At 32.9% G+C, this 17,419-nt stretch overlaps 1 protein-coding gene across 1 annotated transcript in view; it reads left to right on the plus strand.

Moving 5' to 3' along the window:
- Nucleotides 1-423: 423 nt before the first annotated feature.
- Nucleotides 424-17,419, plus strand: part of LOC119839483 (cadherin-89D) — a 34,347-nt gene continuing 17,351 nt past the window's right edge. The window contains exons 1-2 of the mRNA XM_038365769.1: nucleotides 424-560; nucleotides 16,536-16,635. Coding sequence (XP_038221697.1) covers nucleotides 509-560; nucleotides 16,536-16,635 — 152 coding nt within the window. The 5' untranslated portion in view covers nucleotides 424-508. The remainder of the gene's footprint in view (nucleotides 561-16,535; nucleotides 16,636-17,419) is intronic.

The raw sequence follows: 17,419 nt of genomic DNA on the forward strand, positions 1-17,419 counted from the left end.
AAAAACACGCTTTAACAAAAATCATATTTTGCAAATTAAAAAATGGATTAATTTTATCAAATTAGTGTATTGTCATCGGTCCTCAATAAATCTACAAAGTTTGAACGAAATCTGACCGTTTAAAGTGGGTCAAAATCGCGCCCAAAGGAGTCGGTTACAAACAAACATACAGGTGAAGCTAATAAAAAGCGTGTAAAAAGAGCAAGCGAGATATTTTATTTCATTTTACCCGCGATTTTTTTTTTCTATTCTAATATCTGTGTGTTCCATGATAACTAAACCAATTCTTAATTCAAAACTGGCAATATGTAATTTATAAGCTGATTGAGAATCATGTGATCAGTTCATTTGTTTCACTTTGAAGTAGTTTTTAAGAGAATTTATTGCAAAGAGTTATAGTTATTATTATTGTCCACAGGTTTGAACCACGGGGAAAAATGAAAGTGACTGTTTCGCGGACATATTGTGTGTAAGTGTTGTGCTTAACTGAGTGTGCAAAAGAGTGATCATGCGCGCCATCATACTGTCTGTGCTTCTGGGCACACTTGGAGTTATTGAGTGTAAGTATTTTTTATAATAATTATATCGAAATAGATAGATCTCGCGTAGTACTTAGATAAAACGTTTTTATCCAAACTATTGTCTGTTTTTACGTGAAAGTGTAACAAACACTCACAAATAAAGTTAATAATATTAGTGAGAGCTCCATTGTAGGAGTCAAGCACGCTTCGGCATGAATTGATCAGCTCGCTCATCCCCACGGAAGATCAGCGTGAAATAGTAGCATGCTTATCATACCGCGCACCTGTGCTGGTGGTTCGCCTGATGGTAAGCGATCACCACCGCCCATGAACATTCGCAGAGGCTCAGACCTCTGCAAATGCGTTGCCCGCTTTTAAGGGGCAAGGGATAAGTAAATGATTGATGACTGAGGGGTGAAGGGTGTGGGGTAAGGAAAAGGAAATGGGCGTCCGGCGCCCCCACTCACCGTACGGAACACAATAGCATGCTATTATTTCACGCCGGTGTTCTGTGAAACCACATAATTTGATAAGTTAAGCCTGGAAGGAAAGTAGTTAAGAACCTGTCATCTAGAATACCTATTTATCTAGCTATTAATCCAGTCGTCTGTATGCCCCCTATCAAAATCGGTCCATCAGTTTCAAACCCCTCACTATCAATCAGACATATATATTTCTATCAATTAATTTACTTTATAGATGCCCTACTATGCAATTGTAATAGAAAGACACCAAATTAAATAATTTTGTCTACTTTATATAAAAAAAACCTTCTTTTGATATCATAAACAGACTTTGCATTTGTATTTATCTCTATTCCTATACAAATAAAGTGATATTTTTCTCCGTCACAAACTTCTACTTAACTTACTTTTTTGTACAGCACTTAACACTGAACATAAGTCACGCAACGCGAACTGATATCATTAAGTTGAATTTGGTCTCACTTAACCTCAAGTTCACAGAACTTTCACACTTTCTTTACAGAGAATAAATATTGATATTGCACCCACGAAGTGTTATATAATTTATATAATTGTTATTGGTGCAATTATTTTAAAAACATTATTATATTTTTTAGCATATTATGTATTAAGTAATTTAGGATACCAAGCCCAAGGGGTAAAACGGGACTTTATTATTATGACTTCGTTTTCCGTCTGTTCGTCATTCAATCACCAGGCTGAGTGGCACCATTGAAATTTCCATAAATAAAGTAATTCTGTTACCGCTATAATAATAAATAATATAAAATCGAGGCAAAGCAAACGTTGGCACGGTCACTAATTGGATGGGTGACCAAATTTTTATGCCGTTGCTAATTTGTACGAAGAAATCCTTGGTGTCATGAGACCGACTAGCTTTTGACCAAGTTTTTAGTAATATTTATCAAACTTACATTTAACTTTCCCCTGAAATGGATTAAAATGTATTAATGGCAATTTTATTATAAAGTAAAATAAAACAACATATGAACTAAATGCAATTACAACATATTTAGAATCTTTATAGTTATCACAGGTACAAGAATTATCTTTGTTTTTTGCATTCGAATAAATTGTATTAATTTAACATAATTGTTTATGTTATAATAATATGTATACGTAAAATTACATTATGAATAAAATGTTTTTAAAATACGGAAATAATAATTGCGTTGTTTAATTGTTAAATTAAATACGAGAATTCACGGCAAAGTCATTATACACAGATACTCGTGGTTACGTCGCAACTAGCATAATCCGCATTTATAGCAGCGAAACTTTAAGCAAACGCCACTGCGAGATGTTATTAAATTATAAACACATAAAAGTTAATTTCGTGACATTAAACACTCGAAAATTAACATACACAGCTGCATAATGCAAGATCTGCCAAGAAATTCATAAGTACTCTAATTATGGTCAAAAGTTCACGCCTTTCCAACTTTCTCCATAGCGGAACTTATTTGAAGAAAAATGATTTGTTTTGTGATAATCTGAGATGCTTTGTTCAAAGATTTTATGAGGTAATTGTGGTGTAGCGTGACATTGTGAGGCACTGTTATGGGTAGCCTTGATAGCATCGTATGGCTTGTGGGAATGTGAGTGATGACTGATAGTCTTTGTGATAATATTTTAATGTCAATGAACGTCTTCACGTATCCATGTTATCTAGAACGAATAGGCTGTTTTGGTCTCGAAATTCTAACACCTATTTATATAAATAGGTCTTATTCTATCAATGGTAAAAATAACTGTAGCAATTTAATCGGTATCCCACAAGGATATATCCTAGTCCCAAAGTTATTCCTTATATTCATCAATCATCATATCAGAAAAAGTGCGAATTACGATTTATTTATATTTTAAATTAGATGATATAAACCGTGTGTTCGTCCCCATTCCGCCATATCTCACGGCACCACTTTGTAGAGCGAAACAGATCTCAATCGTAATGACAACGTGCAGCCTACATCCATCTGTCGCAGTGAAATTCATTAATTAGCCGTAATGCCTGGCACAAACGTGTTATTACAATTTTATGTGCCGTTTTACTGTACCTTTAAATATCGTTAACTGTACGCTAGATTTTATTGCAAGATTAGTTTTATTGCATTCTCTAAGTGGTTTGTAATTATTTTCGATTTTAATATTTGATTAGATCAATATATGTATACGTACTCGTTATAGGCCAAAGTTCATTGGTCTACTTAGATCTTGCCTTTAATCCTCGGGGAGGGCAATAGAATACTTTATTTTAATTTCTGCATAACATATTATGCCATAACTGTCAGTCACCCCCAGCCTGGAGATAGAAGTCGTATTTTAATTATGCCTGCAGGCTTGACGTTTATTGCGTAATTTGAGTTAAAAATCATAATGATTGTACTTATAATAATAATGTACTGACATATAAAGAGCTTCAAAAAATATGGATGTGCTTATATGCGCTTACATTTTTTAAATTAATTTTTGTAGTTTTACAAATCATGATCATAGTGTAAACCTTTTCGAAACATCCATTTTCTTTCTATTAAATAATAATCATAGAATTTGCAATAATGAAGCGATTGATTGATTAAATACAGGATATGTTGGTTTCTATTTAAGCGTACAGTTGTTTTTGAGGATGAAGTATTATGTTTTGATTGCCATTTCCTGGCAAACTGGATTTTATCACTAATACTTATTAGTTATCGAAATTATCAATAATCATTGTGTAATGATTGTTGTTATTTAACTTAAATCTTAGTATCTGTCTGGTGTGCTAATAGTGTATGGGGTAGATTTGTTGTTTTTTTAATAAAACTATGTTAAGAACCACTTAAAACAAAAAGAGTATCTTCTAGTACTATCATGTTTTTAGATCTTCGATATCGAGTTTAGTTTAGTCACTAATAAATGTAAATAATTTATTTTCTTTGAATTTTTTATTTATTTATTTACGAATTAATCTACAATCAATCAATATGATAAAATAGTATATTAAATACATTCTTCTTTTAATTAAGGTACTATCTATTACTACGTCATCGAAAACATCCTTTTTAACTAACATTATTTCACATCATCGCATTTTCCAAAATATTTGCAAATTTCGGTCATCTATCTCCAACTAATCAATCAAACACAAAAATTAAGCATTTCTTTTAGGTTTTATGTGGAATCGATTAACTCAAAGGCGAAAAGAATACATAACTCGAAATAAATAAAAATTATGTCACAATTGATTATACAAATAACTACGTTGAGGGTATCGCCGAACTAATCCGTGCGAATAATGAGCTAAACAATTTCACTCCATAGATTTCTAAGCCATATAATTAATTGAAGAAACCGCGTGTCATTTAACACAAATAGTTTAACATTTGCCACCTTACGTAATTGTAATAAGGCTTAATTTGTTTTCAATAAAAGCTCTACTTATACATAGCTAGACGTAAGTCAACTTTGCTGCATCGCCATAGAGTTTAAAATTGGTATTTCAAATAACATTCAAGATCTGTTCACTTGTCATTTGAAATAGGACTTTAAATGCATGTAGATAAGATAGAAACTGGCTTAAAAGCGTAGCCAAAAGTCGATCGTGGGATGTTCCAAAGGCATTTTTCTCATACATTGTATTGCAATTTCTTTGTTTGTCTGTGGAAACACGTCCGGAAAATAATTACATCTTTGTGGGGTATGACACTTTCATTATTTGATTTACGCCTGCTTTGTGTGTTTGAACGATTGGACGATTTCAAAGATATCAGTGGCATACTTACGGATCGTTTTGGAAACTGTGAAGATAAGAGTATATGTTATTATAATCATCATCATCATCAGCCCATATATGTTCCCACTGCTGGGACACAGGCCTCCTATGAGGGTTCAGGCCGTAATCCACCTCGCTGGCCAAGTGCGAGTTGGCTGATGTCACATGCCGTCGAACTTTTTTTTTTTTAATTCTTGGACATGCCGGTTTCCTCACGATGTTTTCCTTCACCGTTTAAGCAGTGGTGATGTTTTCCCCATGCGCAGATAAATTGAAAAATCTATTTATTTCCTGCGCGCTCCCCCGGTCTCGAACCCCGACTTATCGATTTTGAAGTCCGAGGTTCTCACCACTGAGCCACCACTGCTTGCTTGTTATTATAATACTAATAAGAATAAATTATGTATCCCTATTTTTCATATTCAGTTAATTTCGCAAAAGTGTAACTGAATTGGAAATTTTGAAACATGATTTAGGCTTTTAGAGTCACGCGGACGCCATGCTGGCCGTAGTGCTGACAGCTAAAACGTATGAACCCATTATGAACTTCTGTGAAGCATTTTAGAATAACGCGTAGACGTATCAGCGTGTGTGTAACATAGTATCATAAAACTCAAGTAGTAAACTTGTACTTTTTTTTTTAATTTTGCATTTTTTACTTCTGAAAAATTGATCGCTTATTCAATTCGCATATTGAATACACACGCACACATACATATGTATTATTTAAGGACTAATGACATCCAATGATATAAATCGCGATTGAATTAATAATTAATCAGCCATTGAGCACATTGATATAGCTTAGTAGCTGTGGCGCGCGGTTTCACTCGCGGACGAACGAGCAAACAAAATCAAGTATTTCTATAGCTTGTATTATTCTGTTACATAAGCTACATAAGTGCGAAGTTTCATCGAAATCCGTTCAGTTTATTCGTGAAAGAGACAAACATACATACATCCATGCTAAAAAACTAGCTAGAATTATTGGGTTTACATTTACGCTACATAATAATATGTAAATTTTTCGTTTTTGTTCTAAATTCTACTCAAGCATAAATTAATATACAATTTATGAACGGTAAATGCATGGAATGTTGTGTTATGTTATCCGTGGTTGTGTGAACTGTTTTTTTTAAATTATTATTATTATCCTACTAATATTATATACGCGAAAGTTTGTAAGTACGGATGGATGTTTGTTAGTCTTTCCCGCAAAATCTGAACCGATTGGAATAGCACAAAGGCAACTTTTTATCCCGATATTCCTACGGGATGGAGACTTACGCGGGTGAAAGTGGTATTTTTATAAATGAAACGAAACTAAAGTAGCTGCATTTTATCTGATTTTAAGGAGAAACAAAACTTTCTTGTCAGCTCTCTGATAAAAACTTGAGTAGACGGTATCTGATTATGTAATATGACGATACTCTCTTCTTAAAGCTTTTTTGAATGTTGAATATAATCTAGATTTTCGGCTGCGGCAATGCTCTTGCAGATAAATAAAACGGTCCTGGGGTTTTATCCGTAAAAGCTTCCGTTCCTGTAGGATTTCCGAGATAAAAAGTATCACAGGATAGTTTCAAACTATCTTTATAACAAATTTCATCTAAATAAGTTAAATGGTTTAGGCGTAAAGAACACACGACAAACAAACGCCTATTTTGATGTATGAATCATGAACGCCTAATAAATAATTATACAAGACTTACTATTGTGTAGACAATAGGAAAGACTGTTGTAGAGATTGACAGACATACAGACACATAGACAAGCAGAAAGGCGGACAACTTTTCAATAAAGTTTATTGTAATATCATGTAAATTACTAAAAGCACTTAAGAAATACAGTTATTTTGAATATCTAGTCTACTAGATCTAGTTTAGAATACCTGATTCTTTATATTAGATATTCATCCGCATAAAAATCTTGTATACAGAAGCTGTAAATGTTAGCGATTAACAGAAATAACAAGATAAAATAATGGATGTTATTCAGGAAAACCCACAGTTTTGTTAAAGACATAACTTCAAGAATCCAAGCACGCAGCACACAAGGGAAACTGTTTTTAACATAATTAACAGTGCTTAGCATTTTAAATAGAAATTCAATCCTTTAATGATATTCATTAATGTACGTCCGAATGGTTCTTTATTTTGTAATGGTTTTTTTTTAGTACTAATTGTTGGGGTTTCTTAATTTTTTATGTCATTGTAGTATGTACTAGCTTTCGTGGCTTTTCCCGCGTAGCCAAAGAAAAACATGGATAGTCCTGGAGTTATCCCCGCATAGAACCCGCTTCCGTGTGATTTCCGCGATAAAAACGAACTACCAAATTTCATGCAAATCGATTAGTTTAATCGTGTAGGTACGTTGTGTAATATTGTTGAAAGAACTGAAGAAAATTCCTTTTCTGTTATCTTTATTTAACGAGCAAGGAATGAAGGAAGAGATAGAAATTGTCTTCCATAACACTGATTCTACGTACTAAAATTGTAATGTAATAACTTGTCCCCAACATCTTAGGAATATATATTTCTTAATGCGTTATTTTGAATTTTTTAGCTTAGACATATGTAATTCATATTCCGCAGAAATACATAAAAGATAGAAGCAATCTATTACTTTTTCCAGAGCCCAAGTTTATATTTACAATACCTATCTAATATTGTCACTAGCCCTTTAGCGAGTGACTTAATCAAAAGCGATTTATAAAACGCGCGCCAGAGTAATGCGGAACGCGGGCGGTATTCGCAATTTCTCGGATATACAAGAAACACGTTCACACGTGGCAACTCATGCTTCCTATGTTTTTGCCAAGTTCGTCGACCCTAGCGGTAGATGAAGGCAGCTTCGATCATTTACAATATTGGCCTGAGTTGCACATGACGTATGGAGATGGGAAATCATGTGGAACTGTGATGTAGTCGGCGAGTCGATTTAGAATCTTAAATGCAACTCTTAACCTTTATCGCCGATTTCGCAACTACTGGACATCTTCTATTCCTTATCTGTCAGTAAAATGACAAATGATTAATGTTATAATATTGTTTGTTTATTAAATCAAACACATAACCTTATAGCTAAGTAGATCATGGTAGCAGTACAAATAGGTACGAAACAATTAAAGGTTCAAGACCGATATCTTTGCTGGGTTACAAAGTATCCTGTATTAAAGACAGTACCTTCCCCATATTATCATTAATATGTCACATTTATGAAATGATTTATGAAAATATGTCATTTTTGACTTTGTGATATGACGTGCTCATTATTTTGACGTGGTTAATAGTCAAATTGTCCATCATCAGTCATTACCAATCACTTTATACTAATATTATAAAGTTGAAGAATTTGTTTGCTTGTTTGTTTGTTTGAACGCACTAATCTCAGGAACTACTAGTCCGATTTGATAAATTCTTTCAGTGTAAGATACCCCATTTATTGAGGAAGGCTTATAGGCTATATATTTACCACGGGCAAAGCCGGGCGGATCGCTAGCATAAATAAAAATGTGTCGACAAATGTGTTACCTACGTAGCACTCTTGTTTTAACTCGAGATCTTCACCAATTCGCCTAATTTGTTTCAAACGTTTTTGTTAAGGTACAAGGTAGGTTTTTATGAAGCGAAGAAACATACCACGGGTGAAGCCGTGAAATACAATTCAACAAACTGCTTAGTATATTATATTCATGAAGAAATTATTAGAATTGAATTGGTGAAACATTAGAAGCACCTCGGCTCCACTGTGATTAATTTAATGCCGAAATTATTACCACGTATGTGGTATTTTTAAATTCGTCTTTAATTATTCTAGTTTGTGTCATTAAGTCCATCGCCAATTTTAATTTTAATAGTTGTCTCCGCTTAACGGCTCTTATCGTGAATTAATTTATCATTTACCTATTTTATGCCAGTCTATTCTAAAATTTAAATTCCCTAACGGTATCGAGGACATGGCGGCAAATAATTACTGAACTAAAAGGATGTGTCAGAACTGGTCCAATAGCGGTACAGAATAAATATGCACATTCGTATTTCGTAACACCTCTTTGAAACAGCGTTGCGTTCATCATGTACGGACATGGAACACGAAATACATGTAACTGATTTGAATAAATATGTAGTAAGTAGGAAATCCTATAATTTACTTTCCGATGCTTGAAATTATGAGGGAGGTTGGCTAGGTAATTGGATCTATTGACCTATTGTTTAGGAGCTTTCCATCTGCTTCTTTTTTTTTTATTAAATGGCAACTTCTGATTCCATTGGGGACGGATTCTGCCAGTGTCACGTTTTGTACAGATAGTCAGAGGTTGTCATTGGGTAAGGGGATTTAAATATACGTCGATGGTGACAGATGCGTGTTGCATAAAATATACGTTGCCGAGATCGTGGTATTGGAACTGTTTGTTTTATTTGGAACCCTTGATTATTGGGAATATGGAATTTCTAAAAGGTTATTATAAAGTATTAATAACTTTTTATAAAGCGTATGATCCGACTCTTATCCAAATTCAGTTTGGAAATTTTGTAGATACATTATAAAACCAGTTGAGACACTAAAGCCAGTTCGCAAAACAGTTACTTCAGAGTTTTAAAACTAGCAATTTATCAAGACCTCTCCATTCTGATTCATATTTCGTGGCAATTATCTCAGACTCTTAATTAGCATTTTGAGTAAGATTCGCATTGTCAACGCGGAATGTTTCGAAACGTGTGTTACATTATAACGTCTGCGGTTAATTATGCAATGAATTAAATCATATTTGTACTGGGCCACCGGAAATTAGCGGAATCGAGAACAATGCCGGGAATGCGATACAAATGGAGTTATGTAAAACGCAAAATGTTGAACCTTTGAGATAATTTTTACTTTCATTTCATCCGGCTTCGGGTCCGCACCGTCATTGGACTGTTATATCATTAGTGAGAATTTTGGTTCTAGTGTTTTGACCTTTTTTACATGTATTTATCGGTGAAAGATTTTGCCGGTCGAACATTATTTGGGTGTATCGTAAGTCTTCTAGTCTGCCTAACTGGACCGTAAATTTCACATGAAATGAAGAAAAGTTTGTCATCACGTGACATACCAAGAAATTATGAGACGATTAGTTACACTTAATTCAAAAGTATAAAAGAAAGATATATGTTTAACTAGCGGTCCGCCCCGGCTTCTTCCATGGTACGTTGTTCTCTCCAATAGAACCTTTCTTGTGCCTCAATAAAAATGACAAAACCGACCGAATCGGTCGAGCCGTTCTCAAGTTTTACGCTTAGTAACTCATATTCGTACATTTGGCGATTCATAATTATTTATTTAGATTACAATCCGTCCGTTCGCACGATGCAATCGTTAATATTATAATTTCTAAACAAAAATCTCCGGATGTAGGAAAAGTGAGATTTTTAACACGACTTACGGAGTTACGTAAACGAATAAGGTGATGAGCTTATAAGCAAAGATGAACCAGCTCAATGCAAGTGAAATTAAATGGCACGCGGTAGGCCACAAACCGGTATACTAAGAGGCTGTTCACACTTGCATTGTGACGTGATTTTTTATGATAAAAGGTAAATTACTTTGCAGTATTAAGTAATATAAAAAGGAATAATGTGTACAAGGTTTGATGATGGTACAAGTAAATTGAAAGTTATGTTCAATATCTAGATAACATTTTAATTAAACCGTCCCTACCTAAAAAACATAGATAAGTATTTGGTATGACGAGGTTATTCGAGATTATTCGTTGTTAAATTTTATGCATTACATCAATAATGACTAAGCTTTATCTCATTGAGTTTTCAAATATAAAATTCATGTTTTACTCTTGACCGATTAACTTTATTTCAATAATCTTCAAATTCGGTGGCCCGTTTCCTTTTCCCTCACCAATCCGCCAAATAATTTTTATTTTAATATTAATTTTTGTGACATTTTGTGAATTTATTTTTGTATAATTGTTTCATAAACTGACATTGGGTCCTTGTTACTTACAAATAAGTATTTTACTACTATTACTGAATATCTTCTTAATTTCCATCAAAATAAAAAACGATAGCGGCGTTTTGACAATCGTGACGTGCTCCGTACCATAAAAAGTCTCGTGTGAAGCCTCAACTGGGTTATAACTTATACTCGTAAGTGTGCAGTGTTAAGTTATTAGATTAAGTTAACCGTTGGACAAATTGCGCTTACAGTGATCTCGAGGTTTCTAGTTAAGTGATGGATTTCACTACATACTCTGTCTGTTTGAGGCAATTTTAATTTTATACGCGACGTGAGAAAATTGTGTTTGATCTCATTAAATATTGGATTTTATCGAACATTTAAATTACAGTCATACTCTATTATTATATTCGCATTAGCTTTGCTATTCATAACGGTAAGGTTGCAATGATTTGACATTATTTATTAACGAGTACATTAGTAGAAATTTGTATAAAATTTTAATTTTTCACGTCCTGTTAAATAATTAATTAGATACTTTTTACTTAGTTTCTGTGTACAAAGGGTATATAAGTATTTGCTTAAAACTGTTTTTAAACTATTAGAAAGAAAGAAAGAAAAACATTTATTTATTAAATATAATTTCGATTGAATTACTTTGCTTATATAAATAAATAAAATCCTAAATATTCGTATAGACAAAGAGAGTAGTCGTGGTTTTGCTCTAAACTTGTTATTTCGAGTTAATATTCCATACATGAAATATGAAAACATGACAACATTTCCACCGACTTCTAAAAACAGAAGGAGCTGTTCGATTCGACGGTATCGTTTTGGGCTTGTTACTTCGGAACTTTCAACTTGGTATAGGTAAACCGATTTTAAATGATTGTTTTTTATTTGAAAGCTGTTGCTCATTGGAAAATATTAAAAGTAAAGTTTAATTATAGCTCCTAGTATTGACGGAAATCATATGCTTATGATAATAAGCATCCTATGGCCACGATTTGTTAATGTTTTCTTATGAATATTCAAACCTCATATCCACGTAGATTATTAGTGGTTGCAATCAAATTACATAATACGTCACAACTGCAAATTATAGAATCAGTTAATCTCGATATGTAAATGCTAACTTTCCACTGCTTTCCCTGCGCGTGCGCAGTCTCGTTGCATAATGACGTAGGCCTTGTGTCTTGAACATTTAGTTCCTGTAATTTAAATCCTGAGGTTAGGAATGTAGTGTAAGTTATCATATCATTTTGCGAATTATTGAGGAAATATTATTATATTAATATTATTAAGGAAATTAAAATAATCGAGTTAAAAATCATTTAGTTGTTCGTATAAAAGTATCGTAGTATATATATCGTAGTATAAAATAACTATCAGTCCGCCTCGGCTTCGACCGTGGTACATATATAACCAATAGCCTTCTTCAATGGGCTATCTAACACTGAAAGAATTTTTTCAAATCGGACAAGTGGTGTCTGAGATTAGTGCGTTCAAACAATCTCTTCAGCTTTATAATATTAGTATAGATTAATAATTAGTATATGGCAGCGATGGTATAAGGTAATATAAGTTTCTTTTATATTACTTCAAGGTATAGTTGCGTACCAAATTTCTACAAAGTTGGCCAAGCCACTCTTCTAAAGTTATGTGATATTATGAACCAGTCTATGAAAAATGATATCATGACAATTGGCAAAATGAAATATTGATTAGCATACTTCTTTGAAATCAGGGAACAAAATAAAGAAGGAGTATTAAGTAAATTGAAGCTAGGTACTAGGGAAATTCGGGAAGAATTATGCCCAATAGATATATTAATATATTAACATTAATATATATTTTCAAAGTACAGTTCGAACAGCCGAGCGGTCGAGCATGTTTTAAAGAACTTTCTTCGAATATTACTATTATCGGAGAAAAACTGCTTATTGAGCGAGAAAAACGTCAATAACCTTAATGATAGTGCTAGCCCTTCTAACGGCGGTTACTGTTATCTGAACTGAGATTGTCGAGAGCTAGGTAATTTAGATAACACCTAGCTCGAGATGAGATGCCTGTAAGTACACTACTTTTATTCCTATAAAATCGATGCCCCGAGGGAAACATTATTTGGTTATAACAGCCCACTTTGTAAAATGTTAGGTTAAAAACATTATTAATATGTATATATCATGTATATGTATTAATAGTTTCATCAATTATCTGCTAAGCTTATAGGCATACTATTTATTCTTTATAACCAAAACGTTTTTATAACCTGTGTTCCGCTAATTTTGAAGTTCTGTTGACAAGCCTTTTTTATATTATTTTTTATATTTTTTATATTAGAGTACTAAAGTGCTCTTTTTATATATATTAAAACTATACATCGCTTATAAGTTATAACATCAATTAAAATGTTCAGTTGAGTTGAAATGTACAAAAACTTATTGAGAAGCGCAGCAAAGATAAGCGACCTTAGTAGACTAAGTAAACTTTATAAATTTTTGGATCGCAATTTTTATTCTCTATTCAAATCTATAGTAAGTTTCACCAGACTTCAGTTGGTGTAAAATATTTTATTAAAAGAAACAATTTATCTTGAGAAAACGCTCATTTGAAATGACCTTCTTCAAAAGAGTATCAACTGATCAACTAATGATAAAGCGAAGGCCCAATATAACCATGAATTGTTATGTAAAAATGATATGCTAGAAAACATCAAACAGAGGAAACTATAAGGTGAAGCTTGGGAAAGATGCGATGAATATAAATACAATAGCTATCAAGATCTTTGAATAATCATTTGCTTAAAGTCTATTGTTAACGCGTTATGGTGAAGGTAATTTGTTTAGTGGAGAGATACCATCTGTAGTTACGTTTCTATAGCGGTCATAGAGTAACACCTTTTTAATACTCCCTGTATTGAAACTTGGTGGTACTTTTACCTTCGAGTTCTTTAGAAATGGGTGACCTTTAGGAATCTATGGTAATGAATATAATAATGGATTACATTGATATTGATTGAATAGTAAACATGCTGATGATGAATATAATGCAAAAGTTTTCTTTGTATCAAATAGTTTTAAGCAATATTCAATTACCATCGTTAAATACTTATCTTGCAATTGCTTCCACCTCCACCTCGGGCTTGAGAAATTTTTGAAGTTTTTTGTGATAAACAAAGACCAGCCCTGGCTTGTTATTTTTTCTGCATTATTTTTTAGTTACATCCAAAAAAATAACACCATGATGAAATATCTTTTTCGATCAAGTTTTAAAAAATCGTCATTCAAAAGCATGGCGAATTCGAACGCAATATTTGCGCAAAATAACATCCGTAACGAGTTTAGACAAAACCATAATGATAGCATCAATTTGAATACGCATTGGGCAAGGGAATGTCTTGCAACGGTGATTTACGATGAAATCTATGGGCTTCTTGATGCTACAATGCACATGGCTGAAGTAATGCGCAGTAGAGGTAAAGACACATTATGGACACTGAAAACTAAGTTACAAATAAATTTAAAAAAAAATATAACCAAAAAAATTACCAGTTTGAGATCACAGAAAGATTTAGGAACTAAACTATAAAATATAAAATTTTAACGCGGTTAGGACTGTTTCTATACGCTAAGAAAATATTATCAAACATTTATTTATTAAGATATTCTTAAAACACATTTAAAATTAAGACACAGACTCGAAAAAATCTTCCAAGCAACCCATACCAAGGAGAAGTGATAAAATTATAAATACAGGAGAATAAACAATAAGAAAAAGGAAATTACATCTAACATTCAAAGTATTGTCATATTTTATTACACCAAAATCAAAACACAAACAAATCGTTCGTTAAATAACAGTCCCATCAATCGAAGTGCGCAATTTAATTTCATAGTCATTCAAGGGAAAGATTCTCAATTCATAATATTGAATGAGGTGTGATGTAAAACAATTAGTAGTAAACATTGCCAGCTCCACTGTTTCCCCTTACTTTTTTTAATAACCAATGACTAGTAATTACAAGCCTTATTAAGGTTGATACGGTTCATCTAGCCAGCGAGTTTCGCTGAAAGCAAAAAGAGAAGTGATCAACCAACCGCAACAATCTTATAACAATCGTTGAATAAACATTAAAGATTATGTTTTACTTGTCTTTTTATTAGCTAGCCCTAAACCACAGATATTGAAAGTGTAATGGCAATCATAAATTGTTACAGCTTAATATTTTTTATAGTTTCTCGTGATTATTTATTACTAGACGCTCGTCCCGGCTCCGTCCGGATATCAAGGTGGCCGTTTTATCCCAAGGGAGCATTTAATCGGGACAAAAATATCCTATCACCTAAGACAGCTGTCTGTATACCAAATTTCATCAAAACAATTCAGTAGGTACTTTTAGCGTGATTGACGGAGTAACATCCAAACAAACAAACTTTCACATTTATTCTATTAATAAACAATAACGTTGTGGGAGTGTGGGGGAGCCGCAGGTCCGTAAACTTCCCCACCCTTCTGAGTTCATTTCTTTATTCCCGTTACCCTTTCTTAATCCCTTACCCCTTTAAAGAAGGCAGCGCATGGGCGATCGCTTACCACCAGCTCAGTTGCCCGTTATGATATAAAAAAAAAATAACTAGTAATGCTGTGGTATTGGTGATTAATTTCTATCAGATATACTAATGAAGATATATTGTATAGAGACCTCCAAATCCCAATACGTACATTAAAACATTCACACGTACCAGTTACTCAATTAATACATTTTTTGCCTGACAAGAGAATGGCTATAGGTCTGTGGGACAATCGGTTTCTCAACGTAAACGTATCTATATCGTTGCTATTGTCTTAAACATTCCTCTTAAATCAATTGTAGACCAAGTGGCTTTTAAAATTCATTTGATATGGTGTGATCCATAACTTCTTTCAAGATATACTTGTAATTTGACGTGCAATTCGACTTGAAATGATGGCGTATAATTATTTGTGTATTTGGTTGCTTGAAAGTCAATAGCATAGCGTATTTAGACATTTGGCCGTATATTTTTTTATATGAACGATAATCAAGCACTTAAAAACTATTATGATAACTATATTATATACTTCGATGTAGACTACATGAGTTGGTTATGAAATTATGAAATGACATATTATACTTCATATAAAATTTTCTTCTTTAATTTATCAAAAAACAAAAAAATGTACAATCGTAATTTTAACTTATCTTATAACCTTTTCATTATACCACCATCATTATTTTGTACAAAGAATAAAGACCAAAATCAGTAGTATAAAACAGTCGCTTCCCGCCTCTGACCTTAATGTATGCTTATGTCTTTAAAACTAAACAAGGGATTTTGATGGGGGTTTTTTTATACTAGACTGAGTGATTCAAGAGGAAGGTTTATGTGTAGTAACATAAATTAAACTACTCCGAATTTAATACTTCATTTACACAGCATAGCCTAAAACATTGCTTCTTTTCTTCTATGATATGAGAGGAAATTTCGATTTAATAGGAATGATTGAGCGATGACTGCATATGATGAATTTATCTTTCAACCATATAAAATAAAATCTATGCAATTCGTAAGCAATTATTTTCGTGACGGCTAGTTTTTTCTCGAAAAACCCCTTGCGAATCACATCAGAAATGTAAGATTCGTCTAAATTAGTATATGTGATATCACCATCTGATATATTATGTCTGATTCTGCTTAGGCCAAGAAACAAACATAAATGTGTACAAATCTACACACACTCACGTTTGGAATAAAAACTGATGTAAATTTTCTTTCTGTAACGTTTGTTTTCTTTTCGCAGGTTGCAATTTCTATCCCGTCGGAGAATACTTAAAGTTCGTGAGGATACCAGAAAATTTGAGTGTTGGAGGTGAAGTGTTACAAGTTGAAGTACATCCCAGGTTTGTCGTTATCAGTTATTATATAGTAGTTGTAGTAGAAGTTATTTACAATTATATTAAAACACAGTTATATAATAAAAAACAATTTGTTCGTAAAACCACAACATTATTTGCCAAGTAATTCTTACATAATACTCCAGTAAATTAGTATTTAAAATGTATCAGTATTTTAAAATAAATATCGATTGTTCAATGCACTTCGCATGTCTATTACATAATCAAAGTAGATGCTGAATTGAATGTTTTTTTCTTTCGATTCGTTCAAAAACATAAAATGTTAACAAATGTTTATTCAATAGAAGCAGCACACGCGATTCGTGCGGTTTTCGTTCAAAAACCAAACATGCTTTATGTAATGTTAAATGAAAATAAATTGCAATTATATCATAACGTGACACGTGGAATATTTCATTAATTTTCGTAACTGTTTACGCGTATTTATTATGTCAGTTTAAATTATAATACACTACACACTGCCCGCGGCTTTTCTTGGATTTCCCGTTGACATTCCATAAATAGGAGTACAATATTCGAGACTTTAGTTTTTACAACTCCATGAGAAACGTTACGAACGAGAACGAAACAGACTAGTAACCAAGAAAACATCGGTAAAGTGCGAGTCATACTCGCAAACTTAAAAGTTCCGTACAAATTAGTTCATGGGAAAGAAGTTCACCCATCTAATTTATGATCGTGGCCGCTGTTGCTTAAACCATTGGTTTTTTATTATTTATTGTTATAGCGGCAACAGTCAATAACAATATACATCGTCGTCGAAAATTTC

This window comes from Zerene cesonia, chromosome 3, assembly GCF_012273895.1.
Source record: "Zerene cesonia ecotype Mississippi chromosome 3, Zerene_cesonia_1.1, whole genome shotgun sequence".
NCBI lineage: Eukaryota > Metazoa > Arthropoda > Insecta > Lepidoptera > Pieridae > Zerene > Zerene cesonia.